The sequence below is a fragment of the Pterocles gutturalis genome, unplaced genomic scaffold, assembly GCF_000699245.1.
Source record: "Pterocles gutturalis isolate BGI_N339 unplaced genomic scaffold, ASM69924v1 scaffold12745, whole genome shotgun sequence".
Classification (NCBI taxonomy): domain Eukaryota; kingdom Metazoa; phylum Chordata; class Aves; order Pterocliformes; family Pteroclidae; genus Pterocles; species Pterocles gutturalis.
The window spans coordinates 1-16,526 of record NW_010138355.1 but is presented as its reverse complement, the minus strand read 5'-3'; the positions used below and the strand labels follow the sequence as shown (position 1 = coordinate 16,526).

The 16,526-nt window shown below is 47.9% G+C and overlaps 1 protein-coding gene across 1 annotated transcript; it reads right to left on the bottom strand.

Annotated features, from left to right (window-relative positions):
• Window positions 1–8,665: 8,665 nt before the first annotated feature.
• LOC104468742 (transcription factor GATA-5) lies at window positions 8,666–11,651 on the bottom strand (the record flags this gene model as incomplete). The annotated part of the gene is made up of 4 exons (XM_010082972.1): window positions 8,666–8,827; window positions 9,869–9,993; window positions 10,582–10,669; window positions 11,526–11,651. Coding segments are annotated over 4 exons (495 nt in total), but the record flags the coding sequence as incomplete, so codon positions are not given.
• Between the last annotated feature and the right edge of the window lie 4,875 nt (window positions 11,652–16,526).

The window sequence follows — 16,526 nt, the reverse complement described above, 5'->3', positions numbered from 1 at the left end:
AGGAATATCCCATGCCCAAAGCTAACCCCAGAAGCAGTTGCATTTCTCAAACACAATCCAAAATTTACTATATAGATTTTTTTTTTTTACTCTAATTCCATGACAAAATCCAGAGTCAAGATCCAGGGCCATTCCTGCCACTGACCTCCTGTTGGACCCTGGGCATGTCACTTTGCCTCATCACATCCTGGCACCATCACTGACAAAGTGTGAATGCAACAGATGACCTCTGATATGAAGGTGACACCAGAAAGTGTCCTCATCACCACAGGGCTAAAGGTGGGGAACCAAGCTTGAAAGTCTGAGAGAGATTAAACATTTTACCAAGGTGTTACCAAAAATCTCTCCAGGGAAGGGAAGGAAATCAACTGAGAACAGGACAGCATATTCACAGCCTCTTTTCAAATTAGAACCGGATTAATACTCAGTTTCAATGGAGTACTGAAAATGCATTGCTAGATTTTTAAAAAAGGAAGAATTTAGCACTTCTGAAGTCTGGAGAGCCCGAGGATCTGAAGCACTGAAGCTTGTGAGCTTCTCTGTGGTCCGTTCAGACTTGGCTGGGAAGGGAAATTCTCAGCTTTCTTACAAAACAAACCAAAAGCAAAACAAACCACTTTTCCTGGTGAGACTTTCATTCAATTCTGCAGACTCAGGAAGCTCGTGAGATAAGCCTCCACTCCAAGGATACACTGAGCTGGCTGAAGCCTAGACCCAGGCTGGCAATTAGCAGGAGCACCGCATGCTTAATGAATGAACACATTTGGGCAGCCTGACTCAGTGTGGAAAAACAACCTAAACAGTTGGGGTGTTTTCTGCAGCCGAATCGTGCACCTCAAAAAAGGCATCAGTGATAACAAAAAGCATGCTGGTCTCCCAAGAAACCTTCTGAGGAAGTCCCCAAATTTTCCAGTTCTGAGTAGGACTGAGAAATCATAGGGATTTCTGACTTTTTTTTTACTCCTAGTTCTGGATCTCAGTAGGAAATTCAGAAGAACTCAAATACCAAGTTAGAAAAGCTTATAAACCTCAAATCAGATTCTGGTTTTGTTTAGATTTGGTTTCTGATGAAAGGATAAGTAGATTCCTATTCTAGCCAAGACAATTTCCTACTCATTACGGACTGATCCCTAGACTGTTTTTGTTTGAAAAACCCACACTGAATTTAATTACAAGAGCAGAAGACAGCTATTTTAACTGGAAAACATGGATGCTATTGTGGTTTTATTTTTGGCTTTTCCCTCCTGCAAATGCAAGAGGGCTTGGCTGCCATTTATTCAGACTGCCTTCAAAAAACAAAAGAAACCCCATCCCTGGTGACCAGGCTCAGCAGGCTCCAGATGTCACCGGTTCTGCGGTTACATTACAAGCCCCACTGACACAGCTGTAACTAAAATGATTGGTAATGCACAAACCGAGCCAGAAAGGAAAAGCAAGCCAGAAAAGTCAAGAGATATCTTCATTTCAGAGCAACCAAAGGCTTAAAAAAGTTTAAGAAAAAAACACTCTGGGCAAGCACAGAGACCTCTGAAACCTGGAGCTCCCGAGGAGGAAAGCGCCAACATCTCACACCAGCCAGTGGCATCTCCAACCTGCCCTGGCTGTCATCCCCAAAATTGTGCAAGGCAGTGCTTTTCCTGCCTGTGACTTCATTTTAGACACAGGTTCAAATATCCAGGGGTAGGTACAAATATCCAAGGGCAGGCCAAGCGCTCCCTCCCCAGGAACAGCCCAGGGGGATGCTCACGCTCTCCCAGTCGTGCAACTTGAAGGTGATGGGCAGATGTGGCTCTTTATTGCCAGATTTATTGCCATTAGCTCTGCAAAGGTAACACCAGCTCTGGAACACCCAGGGAACCCTGCATGGTAGGGGAAAGGAAGCAACATGAGGACCAATTCTGCATCTTTGTCTGAAGATGGGCAAGCAGCAATGTCAAAGTCAATAACCTCAGAGCAGAGCCTGTCCAAGGAGGAGCACTGTCATTAAAATTTGCTGCTCAGAAATGAGTTATCCATTATTAATATTTTAAATAGCTAAATCCTTCCTAATCATGTTTTAATATGAGGCAAAGCTGCAAGATTTAAAGGCAAAGCTCAAGCCACTGCCAATCATTCCTGGGCATGTATCAAAGCCTACTGCGGGAATACTGATGAGACCAACTTTCCTGCAGCGAGAGATACTCCTGGAGCAGTTTTGCTGGGTCCTCAGCCTCCTCTGAGATACATTCACCTTGAATGCAGAGCACGGGACCAAGCTGGCGCATGAGGGTCATGCTCATAGATCCTCTCCCATGGATGTAAGGCTGTATTTAGGAGCAAGCTCTGCAACATACTAAGAAACACATCCAGAAACAACGCCCCTTTACCCTTTATTTTTATCATGGGCTTTGTACAGGCTCTTGTGGAACTGCAGGATCTGTCTGGCACCTCTGCACGCAGGAAGGATTTGCTCCTGCAGAAAATTTGTTTTGGGACGTGACCTGAAGCACCACTGCAGCCAGCAGCCCAAGGTAAAGACAGCGAGGTCTGAGGTGCTGTTGACTGGGATGAACTTGGTTATGGAGCAATGACAGTCGGTATCGATCACTGGTTCTTCTCAAAGGAAGATGATGGCAATGTGTTAAACTACATCTGAGTGCCAAGTCAATCCCAAATCTTGCCTTATTAGATCTGTATTATTAAATATAGAAATAATATATACATGTTATACCCATGATGATATAAACAGGTTTTAAACACTATAGGACAGCAGAAAAGCAAGCTTACACCCTTCCAAGGGAATTCCTATGGAGCAAGGCTCAAACACCACCATTAGTTCTCCAAGAGTAATGATGAGGCACTATTAATCGGGGAGGGAAGAGGTCAAGGTCAGGCTCAGGAGTGACAGTCAGCCTGCTGTCCCCATCTGCACTGCCTCGCAGTGACAGAGCACCATGGCACGGGAATGTGCTCCCACAAAACAAACAAAGGTGGATCTGAACAAACTGCCTCCCCAAAAGGCCACTTCATGGTGCCCTTTGAGCAGCACCTTCCCCATTTAACATTTATGCTTACAGATCCCTGTGCACACACAGGGTGTCTATTATAGCCTCCGTCACAGTCAGGGTAAATGATTAACAACACTGATTCCACCTTGCCACTCACCTTAGTCCTCCTGCTGGCACACGGAGGGGTGGGTGGCGTCTCCAGCATTATTTTCCTACCCAGACCATATCACTAAAAGCAGCTTAAGCACTGCTCCACTCAGATGCTGTAGCAGGCTCCTGCAGCTAAACACCTGTCATTCCCATTCATTTCACGAGCAGGAGCTATTCTTCTTTATTACAAGCAAAGAGTGAACAGATGGGAAGAATGATACCAACACCTGAAATAACAGCAACTTTAGGGCCCCTCTCAGTGTCCCGGCTCTGCCCACCTCCCCTTTCCTCCCGTTCAATCCCTTGGGTGGTCCCACAGGAGGGTCAGTCCCATGCCTTGCCCTGGAGCAGGGGAAATGGGAGCACAGGTGAGACTGGGACAAGGGCTGGAAGTTTCCATCAGTGTTTGCTTTAAGCCATTTGCTTGGTTTGAAGGGGAAAAAATAAGTGGCACTCTTACTTTATTCTTTCTATCATGTGTGCTCTTATTTCTCACCCATCTCCGAGGTGAGGGTTCCCAAAGCTTTCACAGGCGTGTAGCAGCCAGCTTTGCACCCAAGGCAAGACAGACTCTTCTGCCTGAACAGTAAAGTTTCTCCACTTTTTCTTGTTTTCTTCTAGATCATCAGGAAATGTAAATAGCACCCTGTTAATGAGGTTAAATGCTTATAAGGGAGACCAATTCAGCACTGCCACCTTGTACCAGCTGAGGCATTGACTCTAGAGGCAGCTCCAACTCCAACATTTTCAAATACCACAACAGTCAAATCTTGCTCTTGGCCATGTTTAACACTGTTTTAAAATATTTCCTTAAATTCTACTACTAATGCATTTCCTAATGACATTAAAGACAGCCTGCAGGAACAGGAAAAATGCTGGCAAATGCTAACAGGCATTAGAGCACTGGAGATAAAGCTGCTTTTTGCCCAGTTTTACCATAAAGAGAGACCATCACTGCTCTTCTTTCCTTTCAACACCTGCTGTATCCATGATATGCCAGGTATAAATTTTACTGAACCATGCATGAACTCCCTTTAACAAGATCCTTTTTGGTATGTGCTGCTTCTCACCAAGCTTCCCTTTGAGGAGGAGCTTCCTTCAAATAAAAACACTTTGCAAAAGGTGTTACTGCTCTCTATTAAGTGTCTCTTGGGTTATTCAATGTAAATTTGGTGCTGAACAGGAGAGGTTCTTGGAGACACCACCTCCTACCAAACCTGCCCACAAAGCTTTCTCCAAGGACCACCTGATGTGATGAAAGGAGCAGTGCTGGTTGTTTCCTTTCCCTCTCCATACAATGGTGAGATGGAATATTCAGCTCTGGTTTAGCTGCTGCACCAGTAAATAGCCTGGACACTTAATTACTGCAACACATTGGCCTGGAAAGCAACACGAGCTGTTTTCCTGGCTGGTGGACAACCAACTCAGCAATAAAAACCACTGGAGAGGAGTAGGGAAGCAGGGGATGAGGACTGGGAAATAACAGTGGATTTGTCTCTCTGCACCACCAAGCACTCCCAGAGCAATCAAAAACCAGCAACAGAGCCCCTGCAGCCCCAGCCCTGTCATACCTGGCTCAAGGCAGTGCATCCACCTTCTTTCCAAGAAAAACCTCTTGGATTCAGACTCACCAAACACTAGGACCAAGAAAAGGAACCTTGCTCCTCTTATAACCCTGATGGGCATGTTCCTCAGCTGGTGTAAATCAACCCAACCAGTGACTCTGGTGCCCAGCTTCACCTGAGGGATGCCCAAAGCCGGCACAAAGGGAGGGTCAAACCCATCTGCCAGCCGGGGGGTGTTTGCAGTTCAGGCAGAGCCCCGTCACCAGCTGAGCTGCCACACAAGTTGTGCTGAAGACTTTTGTGTACAAGTAGAAAAAATGATGGCTCTTTGCTCCAGTGTAAAACTGACAGCCCCTTAGGGATTCTGGGGCTTCAGGGCTCCCAGCAGAAATTAAACCACAACTTTCCATTTTCCATGCAGAAACTGAAAAGAAAGAAATTGTTATGTTTTTTTGTTGTTGTGTTTTTTTTTTTTTTTTTTTTAAAGCAGCTGCTTGGGGGAGCAATGATTTTATTGTGCTATTAATATGATCATAAACAAGAACAACATGTGCTTACAGGCTCAAGTGCTTCATTACTTACTCGCTGACTTGGTAAAAATCACCGTGGCATCAGTATAAAGTGCAAAATGGAACAGATCATTGTAGTCATGTTGTAAAGTCATCTGGGCAGGTGACCTTTGAACAAAGGCAATTGATAGCTCCCAGGCAGCTGTACAACAACAGTAAAGATAACTGTCCACAAGCCACCAGACCTGTAGGGCAGCAAACACACACTGTGCCCAGGAAGGGGAGAGAGCACGAAGAGGACTGAGAAAAGTTTGGGAAAGAGAAGTAAAAATAAATCTCTGAAGTGTGCCTGTGAATCTGCCTTGTTTGGGGATGGAGCAGGGACGGGTGATGGCCAAAGGCAGCTCGTGCTGCTGGCTGCAGTCAGGCAGGGCAGGACCACGGGTGCTGCGTGGGAAGATCTGTTGGGGGGGTCTGGTTCTCCTGGACGTTGGTTTTGGATTCGATCTCCTCCACTGCTGCCACCCCAAACTGCTGCAAGTGCACGGGCTGAGCTGGGCTGTGCAACCAGGTACCCGGAGCCTGCAGGAGCAGGGTTGAGGATGTAGCATGAGCAAGGAAGATCCAAAATTTCCTGTGATTTTGGTTCACACCTACTGGGGCAAATGCTCCCCTTCGTCACGTAATGAGGGGTACAAAGGGATGTGGACCTCTTAGGGAAGGTCTTCAAAATGGCAGGTTGGGAAGGTGATGGCTGGAAGGTACGGGGGACCCCCAGATGTGGCTGCTGCAAGGCTGGGACCTGCGCAGGGCGAGCTTCCCAGGGTGCTGGCTCTCCTGGGGGGGCAAGGACCAGGAGGAAAGGAAGCTCCCGTCTCCCGTGGGGCTGTTCCAGTGGTGCTGCCTCTGCCGTTAGGGCTGACCAGGAGACAGACCTCTGCAGGGACGTCTTGCCTTGGGGATGGAAGCGAAAGATTGGAAGACACCCCCAAAATATTAAAAAACAGCTTTGTGGATGATGACATCCAGTGAGTGCAGGGAGCGAGCAGGAAGGAAAAACTACACACATCCCAGTTGTTTCACTTCTTGTCCCTCTGCCTCATTTTGTCAGCCACCAGCCTTTGGAGCATCCTGACGCCCGGTCGACAGTTACCAACAGGCAATAAATAAAACTGCTGGAGCCACTGGTGTCAACATCTTGGCACTGTTTAGGTCTTCTTGTTTGCCTTTAAAATAACTCTCCCCCTCGGGGTCATTGAGACAAAAAAGCGAGGACCCCCTGCCATCATCTGTAGAAATCATCTTGCCATGACTTGTGTTGCACTGCCTTTTTTTTGCTGCAAAACTTGGGATTTGGGGAGCTGCCCGGGAGCATTACTCATGCTATGCCCAGGGCTTCTTCTCCCTCCTGCCCATCCATGTCCCAACATGTCACCTCGGGGACCTACAGGTCACTTGAGCCTGGCCACATCACCCATTTTCCTGCCACCCAGAGGCACAGTTTGGGCTCGATTTGGGGATGGTGTCACCCTGCCAGCCCTGTGCTCCTGGCTTATCTGCTGCAGGGCTGTGCCTGGCTCTGCTGTGGATGTTGGCCAGCCAGAGAATGGAAAAACAAATGGTGGAAACATGGATTGGTGGTGAGAGCGCAGCCGTGCAGACACGGTGTGCCACTGCTGAGCCTGGCGCTGGAGGGAAGCCCCTTGTGACAGCCCCTGCACTGGAGCTTGGCATGATGCAAGCCTCTAGTGAAGTTCTGAAGGCACAAGAAATACTCCTCCAAAGACAATTTTCATCCATGGGCTTTGATAAAAGGGTGGCTTGAACCCACCCGTGCCCGCACAGGGCTCCATTGAGGGACCAGCTGCTGACCTACAGCATCACTGGAGGGGACCAATGCTCTGCAGCGCCTGGAGCATCTCCTTTCCTCCTGCAAGGGTTACACAGTGGAGAGCACCATCGTCCGTGTCAGCTGAGTTGCGACTTGATGTCAGATTCACTCTCCCTGATCATCTTGAGCCTGTTGTTTATAATAAAAATCAAGCGATCCATCTCTTTTGACAAGAGGAAGAGTTGCTCCAGGAAGCCCTGGACAGGTCAACTTCTATATTAAGGAACTATTACTTGACGGCTTCCTGGCCATAAATAGTTGTCCAGTCAGGCTGTGGATTTTATTTAGAAATAACAAATAAAGCAGGCCATAGAAGTAACTTCATGACCCTGCTCCCCTTTCATTTCCCACCCATCTCCCACCCATCCCAGGTATGGTCTCCTCACCCCTAGGCTCCTTGGGAGTTTCAGGGTCCCCCCATCTGCACCCAGCAGAGCACATCTCCCCATCGCCCACCTACCTGGGGCAGCTCCAAGAAGCCGTAGAAAGGTGCTGTTGCCACCTTTTGGAAGTGCAATGAGGGCTTTGCGTCACCGATGATCTTTTGCTACAGTTCAGCTCCAAGAAATTATTTTCTACTTGGCTTTTGTTAAAACAATTAAAATGGAATCTCTGCCCTGCATGGCCAAAAGCTGGAAATCCTCCATCCAAAACATCCCCAAAACTGGGTGCAAACAGATATAACCCCAACACATCCTTTATTTTTTCAGTCCCTCAAACCTTTCTCTTAACTTTTGGAGTACTAACTGCTGATTTTCTAATGCTCAGAGTTAGCAAAATCAAAACCAATCAGGAAATACAAAAGAAAAACAGCATTTCAGTATGCTTTTATTATTGGGAGATTTTGACCATTCTTGTGATGTGGTTTGCCTAGAATAATAGCAAAAAAAAAAAAAAAAATCTTTGTTTGGAGCTGGGAAGGGAAGAGCAGTGTGTTTATTTCATGTACGACCCGTCAGCTCAGTGTTGATGCACTAAACGCTTCAGAAGCTAACACTCTATAGAGATGATCGTTTTTAATATAAAACAGTAAATGTTTAAAACAACTGCTGATTTTTTTTTCTCTTTTCTTCCTATTGTGGCCAATAAAACATAAGAGAGGCCACACAGTTTACATTTTAATAAAATTAAGTTATTTGGTGCCATGGTATTACAGTCTTTATTGGAAAGTGGAATAAATTGCACACAGAGGAGTCATTGGAGGGAGAAATCACTGCGAATAAACATAGATTCTGGGATGCATTTATTTGCTGGTTTCATCTCAAAGGAGGAAGGCTTTCCCCAGGTAAACAGAGGCAGCCCTGGGGCTCTGGCCTCAGCGAGGCAACCCTGGGTCACTCCAGTCGAGGACAAGGTTTTGGGGGGGCCCCGGTGCCACGGCGGGGCCATCCCAGCCCCATCCAGCCAGCATTTTCCACGTGCATCCTCCAAGAAAAACCTGTCCTGCATCTGCGGCTCGACACCCCGCAGTCCCAAAGCGCTGGGCAGCCTGTCCTCCTGCCCATCAGCTGTTTGTGGGGCCAGCCGAAAATGTTGGTCCCAAGGCTTTTTGCTGGAGGTTGGGGGTTTCTAGGCAAGCGCCAGGGCACACCAGGAGTCCTGCCGGAGCGGCACACTCAGCCCGGGCTGCGGGGCCATGGTCGTGGGGGAGAAGCTGTAATCCTCGGGCTCGAATTTAAACTCGCCGTGGCCGCTGGCCAGCGCCTCATCCGACTGGCTCTGTGCCTGCCCCGGGAGAGAAGCAGAAAGTCATTAGAAACCTTGTTATTAGCCAATGGGTCACTCTCCCCCTTGTCCTGACATGGTGGTAGGACTAGGATGGATTATGGACAGGGTGGGTTATCCCTGATGCCACTCCTCCCTTCAGAGGAGCCCGGAGCCAGGCAGGAGGGATGCTCCATCCCCAGCATCACAAGGACCAAGTGGGGAGGAGGCATCCCAGGGCCCATCTGCATTTGTTTATTGATTAAATGTGGCCAGTTTGGAGATCTCTAGGCATGTGTATATTTTTTAAGAGCTCAGCACAAATCGATTTGTGCTGAGCTCTTAAAAAAATTATTAGTTTCAGCCAAAAACCCCTCTCTCCCATATCCAGGCACTTGGGTGCTGAAGCTGACCCTCCCCTCCATGCACGCATGTCCAGCTCAGTGGGGGCTTAGAACCAGAATAAAGACAGTGCTGGGACACAAAATCCTGATGTTCAGGTTGATTTAGAGCCATTTTTTCCTCTGCCAAGACAAAATAGCAACGTGCCCCAAATAAATCCTTTGGGCAGAAGCACAGCCTTGCATTCGGGGGTCTCCGACAGCATCACAGCTCTGTGAGCGCTGGGCACCCCTGGGCTATAAAGTGCAGATAACGCATGCCCAGGGAGTCTTTTCTTGGAAGCTATGGAGGTTTCCACCCTGGGATGATCCCACCATCTCAGCAGGGTTGTAACTCCCAGGATTTCGCAGCAGCAGATGGGAATTAAACTCAGCTCTGCGTCAAAGCCTGTTCCCCACCGACTGCCTCTGCAGCAGCTGTGCTCGGAGCTCCCAGCTCCCTCCTGCAAGGCTGGGGAGTGATGGGGAGATGATGGCCTGGAGCCCTTCCCAGTCAACAACATCTTGGCCCTCACTCCCCACTTTTCTCAGTCTGAGGCAGTTTGTCAGGCTGGTGGCCCCCAATGCAATGAGCTAACTGTTTTGCCTCATCAAGGTCCCCCAGGTCCATGACGTGGAGCATCCATCCCAGTGGGCGATGGCTGCGGGCCCCTGTGCTTACCTGGGACACCGACACGATGGTTTGTCCGGGATACTGCGAGGTGGCGCTGGGCTCTGACTTTAAAGTGACCGTGCTGTCTGAGTTCGTAATGGAAGAAGGGGAGTTGGTGGCTGAAGTCGTAGACCCTGGGAGACAAGAGGTACAGGACAATGAAGCAACGTAGCACAAGTCTGCTCCTAAATAAATGTATATTTTAATGGCTACCATCACACTTCATAGCACAACTCCACTGTTCTCTTTCTTCACCGAATCTCTGTCAGGGTGAGGCTTTGTATCTGGCTGCCCAGATGCCGGTGGAGGAGGAGGAGCATCCTTTCCCAGCCGGGCAGTGCTGGTCCTGGTACAGGCCAGATGGGCTAACATTGAATGCATTGTGATACCTTCCCCTCGTCTCTTCAATACACCATTCCCAGCCCTGTTTTTTCGCAGTACTCAATTTTAGCCCAGATTTGCTTGAACATGAGCACTGCTGGACTGGAGCTGGGTGCCCACAGTGCAGAGGAACCTCACAGGAATATGACAGCAGTGAGATTTCCCACCCAGCATCCTCCTTCCACGTGAGGTCTATGCATAAATACAGTCTCTATATCTAAGTAATCATCAGGTGAAAAAAAATCATAATATTATTTTCTAATTATTATATTTTCTTGCAGAAGACATGTTGAGCTGAATTGTGCTCCATGCCCCTGTGATGGACCATAGCAGCACTGTACCTGTTGAGGTTTTGCCTTTGGTAATGTTTTTGGGCTTCCTTTTCCTCGTCTGGATGCTTTCCTTTTTCATGGCCAGAGGTCGTGGTACCTTGACATTCATAAAATTTGGAATCATTAATACTGTATTTTACTTAACTCCTTCCCACACACGTTTCGCTCTCCTATTTACGTGGCAGAGCTTATGCAAAGCACCTAAAGTCCTTGTCCTTCACGAAGTGCTATTTTTCTCTGCAACAGGCCTTGGCTGGAAGATGTATAAGGCTAACAGTTAAGGCTTTCCCACAAATTTTGTTTTTTCCTTTACTTCCTATTTTCCTTTTCCTGATTTATTAGTGACCTTTTTGACAGGGCCCTATTAAATTACACTGACAGACTGAGAGCCTGCGTGGCTCAGAGGGAACGGTCATGGGATAGAGAGTTTAGCCTTTATGGCAAAAGTCTGAAGATGTTTGTATGGGGGGATGAAGTCTCCTCTTTGGCTGATGGACATGTTACCAACAGTTCCCATCCTCTGTTGATAAATGTTATCAGCCAGCCTCCATGTGGCCTCCTTAGCATCCCTCACATATTCTTAATTACCACCTCTAGAAGAAATACGCTCCTTGCCTCCAGTCTGGGTTTGGGGACCTTCAGTCTCCAGCTACTGGAGCCTGGTAAGCTTTCTTTTCGGGGAGTAACTTGGTAAACAACCTAATTAAGAGCCATCCAGTGCCAGAAATCTCTCATCTATGCAGGCACCTCCTGAGAAGGTTCCAATACCCCCTTAGCCTTGTTCTGGAGAACCTCAGTAGAGCGAACTTTTAACTGGTCAAGAAGACAGGACTGGGTTACAGCTCTTCTGGGTCTGGTCTAGAGGCTGGTCCCTCCAGACCTGCTATCCTAGACCTGCTGGGAGGTGATCCCAGAGCCCAAAGGGTCCCTCCCGGTGCGGATGCGTTCCTCACCCCGTGCAGCTTCATGTACAAGCCGCAGGCGTTGCAGACGGGCTCCCCTTCGGCGTTCCTTCTCCAGAGGGTGGTGTTGGTTGTGTGGCAGTTAGTGCAACAGAGGCCAGCACGTCTAGATGAAGACTTAAAAACAAGCAAACAAACACATGAATGCACACATCAGAATGATTAATTGGGAAGTTTCCTTTCCTATAAAAATAAAATCTCCAATTACACCACTTTCCTGGAAAATGTGAAACACACACGATAGCCAAATTCGGATCAAAGAAATTACATTCAAATGAGATCACTCTAATTTGCAAGTGCTTTTTTTATTGAGCTCGATAAGCCTGGTAAATATCCTTGCAACTCATTTCATAAATTCCAACCAATCTGCTGGAAGTGATCAGGACTCAGAGCACAGAGAACTTCCCTCCAGAAGATCCACTCAGATGGAGAAAGCGATGGAAAATGCCAGGCAGGCTTTAAGTGCACCAAAAAGACTCCTCATGCTTTAAGTAAACTCTTCTGTTTTTCTGCGCTGAGAACTACCACTAAAGTTAGCAATATCCCAATTAATCTCTGGTTTAAGACAACTGGAATCAATTGGCTGAACTGAGCAGAACCAAACTGAACTGGGCTATGCTGGGACCAAGGAGGTTATTCTTTGCACGTCTCACGGATAATCTGTTCTCTTAAAGGCTGCAGAAACACCATGTAAACATTAATTAATGACATATTTTGTGAGTGCAGTGATTGCTGGCTCTGAAATGTTAATAATTTCAAATGGAGAAGGAAAATATTCTGGCAAAAGCAGCAAACTCATTTCTGACAACTGTACTCTGAGCTCCTGGAAAAATCACAAGTCTCTGTAGAGACTTGTCAGCTCAATAGGCATTTAATCTGAAAGTCTCTTAACATCAGGTATTGAAACTATTTCAGTAAAAGACTTAGTCACCAAGTATAAGATACAAGTGACATAAGTAATATCAGAGGCTCTCCATGTTCAGGTGTTTGACCATGTTCTTCAACCTTGAGAAAAATCACTTTGATTCCTCTCAAAGGCAGACGATAGGTGCTGCAGGCAATAAAGAACTCCCTGTTTGTTTATTCTTCCATTATTGCTTGATATCAAGACTGAGCAATATGATGAATGAGGTGGGAAGGGTAGGAATAAAAATGAAATGTTTTTACAAGGTTAGCAGCAAAATAAAGATCAGCTTTGAGTTTCAAGAGACACGAGTGACGTGCCCAAGCTTTGATTCACTCGTTGCTCAGCAAAGAGGTCCCAGCAACTATTTGCAAATAGTGGTATTGCTTTGGAAATTATTTAGCTTTCAAGAAATAGCCAGGCAAAAATAATAATAATAATAATGCATTGAGGTGTGAGCTGACAAGCCTGGCACAGAGGAGAGGACAGCAATCCTTGTTCCTAATATGGGACATGGCATCACAGCAAGATCCTGGAGCAGCTACAGAGCTTCCTTAAAGCCTTTCAGCTGCCGGGGCTCTGCTGTCCATCCTGGCAGCCCAGAGGGACCTCAGACCCAACGGGAGCAGAGGGAATGCTGAGCATCCCGACGGGAGCAGAGGGAATGCTGAGCATCTCGACAGGATGAGCACCCTGATGGCTGCAAGGGCTCTGCGGTACAGCTCCTGCCACAGGTGTGGAGGGGAATTTGGAGGCACCCAGCCCTGGGGTAACTGTGCCCGGTGTGGGCTGGTGAGATCTGTCATCACCTTCAGATGGAGGAAGGCCAACGCAAAGCGCTTTGGAAAGCCCCGAGATTTCAGGGCCATGGCAGGTCCCTAGGAGGGAGGGAGGAACACACTGTCCCTATTTCATAGAGTGCTTTGTCCATGGCTTGCAGACAAGGTGGCAATGAGACCTGTGGCTCAGGTGGCCCAGGGGCGGTGCCAGCCTTACCAGAGCTCTGCCCACCCTGCCAGCACCGCTTCACAACCTGCCCGTGGGTGTTCTGCATCTCCTGCACATCGCTCTGCGGGCTGCCTCCTCCTCACACAGCCAGTGAGAGGAGAAACCATCCTCTGGGAGCAAATGTTAGAATTTAAACCCTGGAAACCCCCGGGAGAACCTGGCTCTGCACCACAACCTGCCAACTTAGCAAGAGAGAGACAGTCAAGGCTACTGTTGCTCACTGAAGGACGAGGGTACAATACATTATTGCTGCTTTTCCAGCAGTTCCCTTAAAAGAAAATGCATTTCTGCCTGCCTCCACCCTCCTGCTTTTGTACCATTCTGACCTTGTCTAGGAAGTTGTTGACTTCAACATTGTGCTCCAGTGTTTATTTATACAAATGCAGCGTACACTCAAACAAAAACTCTTCACAGACCGGGTTTGACAGCCAAGTGCTGCTGATAAGCTCAAGGAACGGTGAGGTGGTGCCTATGGAACCAACCCCGTGTGAGTGCTGCCTGGAGAACCCGAAAAACTCAACAGCAGGTCCTTCCCAGGGAGCCCAACGCTGTCAGAGACTTTGCTTCACCTCTTTTTCCAAGGTGGAAATGAAACCACAGCGTTTCACAGGAAGAAAAGAAGTCTCTGAACCCCCAGATTTAATCAATGTGTCTCTGTCCCCCTGCCAGCAGGAAGGAGGGGACCTGGGGTTGGTAGGAAAGAGGCTGCAGCAAAGTGTGCTGAGATATGCGGCTCCTGAAAGCGGGCAGATCCGAGGCTCAGAGCTAAATGCAGCAGCATCCTCTGAGATTTCCCTTTGTTCCCATGACTCTGGGCAAACCCACACCTTGGAGGATGTGGGAGCAGCAGGAACTGATGGCCAGGAGAAGAACAAGGCACACACCACAAGCGCCGCAGGGCTCTAGGGTCCTATCAGATTTTCCCAGTGCTGTGATCAGTGCCATCCTCACCTTCCCCAAAAGCATCACCAAACCCACGGTGCATTGCAAACTGTAAAAAGGACAGGCTGAAAACATACTCCCCAAGCCAAGCCAGCAAAACTCAACTGCAGGTTAGTCCTTCAACCCTGGATGGTGTGGGAGCTGCTGAGCACAGGACGGCTGCTGCATCTGTTCCCCGTGCCGCCTGGCGTGGCGCAGCTCTGGTCCTCCTATATCACCTATATCACCTCCTATATCGGCGACTCTCCTATCACTGGGGAATCGCACACGCGAGAATGGAGCCAACCACCTCCACCAGCTGCTCCTGGATGGTAAAAATGGTCTGGCTTTTAGAACTGGATCTAAGGTATCATCTTGTGAAACGTGGCAAGAAACTTTTGCTAGTAAAAGATACTGCCTAAAATAAAAGCGCTGCTTCCATCCTCTAAGATAAATCCTTTCTGCCGAAAGCCACCGTGCTTCCGAGTTCAGACACAGGCTGCAGCAAAGCGGCTGTCCCTTCTGCGGAGAGGATGCTGCCCTTATCTCAACAAAAGAAACAAAAAACAAACTGGAAACTACACTCTTATTGCTCGCCCTCTCCCATGCATGAGCAGGCTGAGCACTACCAAGCTGCAGGACGCCGTTCCTGCAGTGTGACCTGGGCCATGTCATGTTCTCTGGGGCTTTCAGAGGGACTTTGCTTTGTGAAAACAGAAATCAGAATAACTCCCAGTGCGGCATCTACTTACAGAACAAAGGTCGTAACGTAAAGGACAAAAGCAACCATTTTCCCTTCCCATGTCTGCACTGTGAAACAGCCGATTTCATCGTTCCTAAAGCAACGGTGTGTTCCCGCGTTCACCGTTCTGTTCCCACCCAACCTGTGTCTGGAGGTTGTATTGGGATGCTGCACAGAAGACATCCCCCGACACGGAAATTATTTGGGGGAAGAAGCATCCCGCAGCACAGGGACACAGGTTGCTCCCTCGGTGGTGGATTTGCAGCGCATGCCTGGCACCCTCCTGTCCACCACTGGTGGACCCCCCTTCCTCCAATGGGGCAGAACTTGTTGCAACCTGACATTTCAAACGCTCTGGAAAATCCAAGATTTTGAAATGTTTTGCTCCAAAGTGAGGATGGAAAGTCAAAATTGCACTCCCTTTCTAATCCATAAAGCTAAACCTCCCCAGGTATTTCAGCCTTACTGAAATGTTTCCCCTGAGTAAGAATCAGCCCTTTCATTTGGGCTTATTATTGCATTGATTGCCAGAATAATAATAAAAAAGTTTGGAAGTGCTTTGATAATTCCCATCAAGATTTGCTCATCCCTGGGAAATGGTCTTAATTCTGCAAATCAACACTGACCACCAGAAAACTTTGTGAAATGTTTGATGAATAATGCCTCATGGGTGCTATGTACGGAGCTGTGACAGCAATGACAGAGGAGCATGGAAGGGGCTTGCGGTCCTGAACGCTGCCTGCACGACACAGGCAGGGCACAGGCAGCGCAGGGCTGCTCCCTCCCCACGCGCCGAAATAAAATACTGAACAGCAGCGAGACCGCTCCAATTCCTTTGGGGTAAAGCAGTTCAAAAAAACCCTGGAAATTCATCCAGCACCACATTGTGATGCCAATCCAAAATGTGGAGTTGGATTTAAACCGGTTTGCGCCTCTCTCTCTGTGCACAGATCGTATTTGCTGTGAAAAATCAGCAGCGTGAGATTTGCAGCACAGCAGCGAGCAGAGCCCGCTGCCAGGGTCCAGATGTAATGTCATTACATGAAAGGAGAGCAGGAGGGTTTTGGTGGGAAATGCAAATCCTGTGGGATAATACTAAACATTTCACAGAAATACCTCGATTTTGATATGATGAACAAAATAGGGCGATTTTCCACAGAAATGCTGCTCGTTTCGTTTTGCAAATCCAGAGCCACATTTCCAGGATAGGAATCAGAATGAAACATCTTGCTCAATTCCAACTTTTTTTTTTTTTAAAGGTTTTCTCGCACAGAAACTTGTCACTTTTGGGTTATTGCTAATAATTTGTTTTGCAATGCAAAAAAAACCAACCAACCAAACAAAAAAAACCTGCGGGAATACACCCTGAGCGAAAGCAAAAGGAGTTCCCAGCTGTTCCCCAGCATGGCTCCAGCAA